This window comes from Otolemur garnettii, unplaced genomic scaffold (genome assembly GCF_000181295.1).
Source record: "Otolemur garnettii isolate 467f Iridium unplaced genomic scaffold, OtoGar3 scaffold00008, whole genome shotgun sequence".
NCBI lineage: Eukaryota > Metazoa > Chordata > Mammalia > Primates > Galagidae > Otolemur > Otolemur garnettii.
Genome location: NW_003852403.1, coordinates 12,249,282 through 12,251,035, shown reverse-complemented (window position 1 = coordinate 12,251,035; position 1,754 = coordinate 12,249,282). Strand labels below are relative to the sequence as shown.

At 42.8% G+C, this 1,754-nt stretch overlaps 1 protein-coding gene across 3 annotated transcripts in view; it reads right to left on the bottom strand.

The window, feature by feature from the left end:
* Window positions 1–1,754, bottom strand: part of CFAP70 (cilia and flagella associated protein 70) — a 103,097-nt gene that overhangs the window by 8,194 nt on the left and 93,149 nt on the right. For all 3 annotated transcript variants that reach the window (XM_023509565.1, XM_023509566.1, XM_003783561.3), the window contains one exon: window positions 491–592. In XM_023509565.1, coding sequence (XP_023365333.1) covers window positions 491–592 — 102 coding nt within the window. The remainder of the gene's footprint in view (window positions 1–490; window positions 593–1,754) is intronic.

Below are 1,754 nucleotides of genomic sequence, written 5' to 3'. Positions count from 1 at the left end.
GGATTCGAACCTGCCACCTTAGGTGTACGTGGCTGGTGCCTTAGCCGGTTGAGCTATAGGCGCCGAGCCAGGAGAATCATTTTTAACAGGTAAAAATAGGCACTTGTCATGAACTCCCACAATACTTTCCACCCAATTTCCCATCGGAATTAAGGACAAGCACCCTCAACCAGCATTTTAACAGGAAGAAATTATTTAGAAAGACTAGTAAAGCATCTCCTTCACTAATTCTTACTTTGGTTTATGTTATGGTATGATATCAGTCTACTTCTAGAACTTCATTTCCAGAAAAATTATACATAAATATATGATTTTTAAGCACAGGCCAAGTAGAAGCTGTCCAGACTTGATGTCTCCTTTGGCATCAGTATAGTATAGAGCTCATCAGACCTCAAATATCATGCATAAATGGCCTTCTGCTGTTCCTGGCTTACTTGGTACCTACCTCTGTGACCTAAAGAGGAAATGTGTAAGGATAATAAACACTCACTTTCAGGCAGACCAAAGCCAGATATCCCCATACTTCAGCATTGTAGTTGTTTAACGCGTTGGCTTCAGAGAGAGCATCCTCAGCCTCTGTGAGCTCCTCCAGCTTGACAGAAAATGGAACCATGTGAGTTGTGAGTCAAAGTAGTTTTCACTTTAGCCAGCTGCAGTCAGCCTAGCTGAAACCACTATGTCCAAGTAATATTGATGTATGTGACCTATACCAATGGTTTTTATATTTTTCAACATTGGAACTCTTTCTTCAAATAAAACCTTATGTGGTAGTTCAATATGTGAACCAATTAAAAGTGGAACTTCTCGGGGTGGTGCCTGTGGCTCAGTGGGTAGGGCGCTGGCCTCATATACCAAGGATGTTGGGTTCAAACACACCCTGGCCGAACTGCAACAACAACAAAAAAATAGTAGGGTGTTGTGGCGGGTGCCTGTAGTCCCAGCTATTTGGGAGGCTGAGGCAAGAGAATCGCCTAAGCCCAGGAGTTGGAGGTTGCTGTGAGCAGTGTGACGCCACAGCACCTACCGAGGGCGAGAAAGTGAGACTCTGTCTCTACAAAAAAATAAAAAGTGGAACTTCTCTGATTAAAAATGTAAGTAGAAGCGGGGTACAGGAGCCAACACCTGTAACCCCAGCACTCTGGGAGGCCAAGGTGGGAGGATTGCTTGAGCTCAGGTGTTCAAGACCAGCCTGAGGAAGAGTGAAACCACATCTCTACTAGAAATTAAAAAAAACTTGCTGGGCATCATGGCACCTGTAGTCCCAGATACTTGTGAGGCTAAGGCAAGAGGATCACTTGAGCCCAGGAGTTTGAGGTTGCTGTGAGCTTGGCTGATGCCATAGCATGCTAGCCTGGGCAACCGAGAGAGACTGTCTCAAACAAATAAAAATTCTAAGTAGAGGAATTTGGAGCCATGCCTAATAGGTTCTCAACTTATAGCCCCTTCCTCCACCTTCCCTCTACAGCAGTCTCATCAGGCCATCTATAAATCAGAGAGCTCTAGGTACTAGCCTTCGAAATCCACAAGAACTCCCACCATGTGTACATTATTCAGTGAGTAGTTTCTCTACACACAGTGTAGATACACAGTGTCAGATAAATTTCTAGATTTTTTAATTTACATTATGCATTCCTTTCTTCTCCATGGAAATCCTTAGTAAAAAGAGAAAAATTTACATGATCCAAAGAGAAATCAAAGTATGTAAACATCCCTTTTTCTTTTTTTTTTTTTTTTTTGAAACAGAGCCTCAAGCT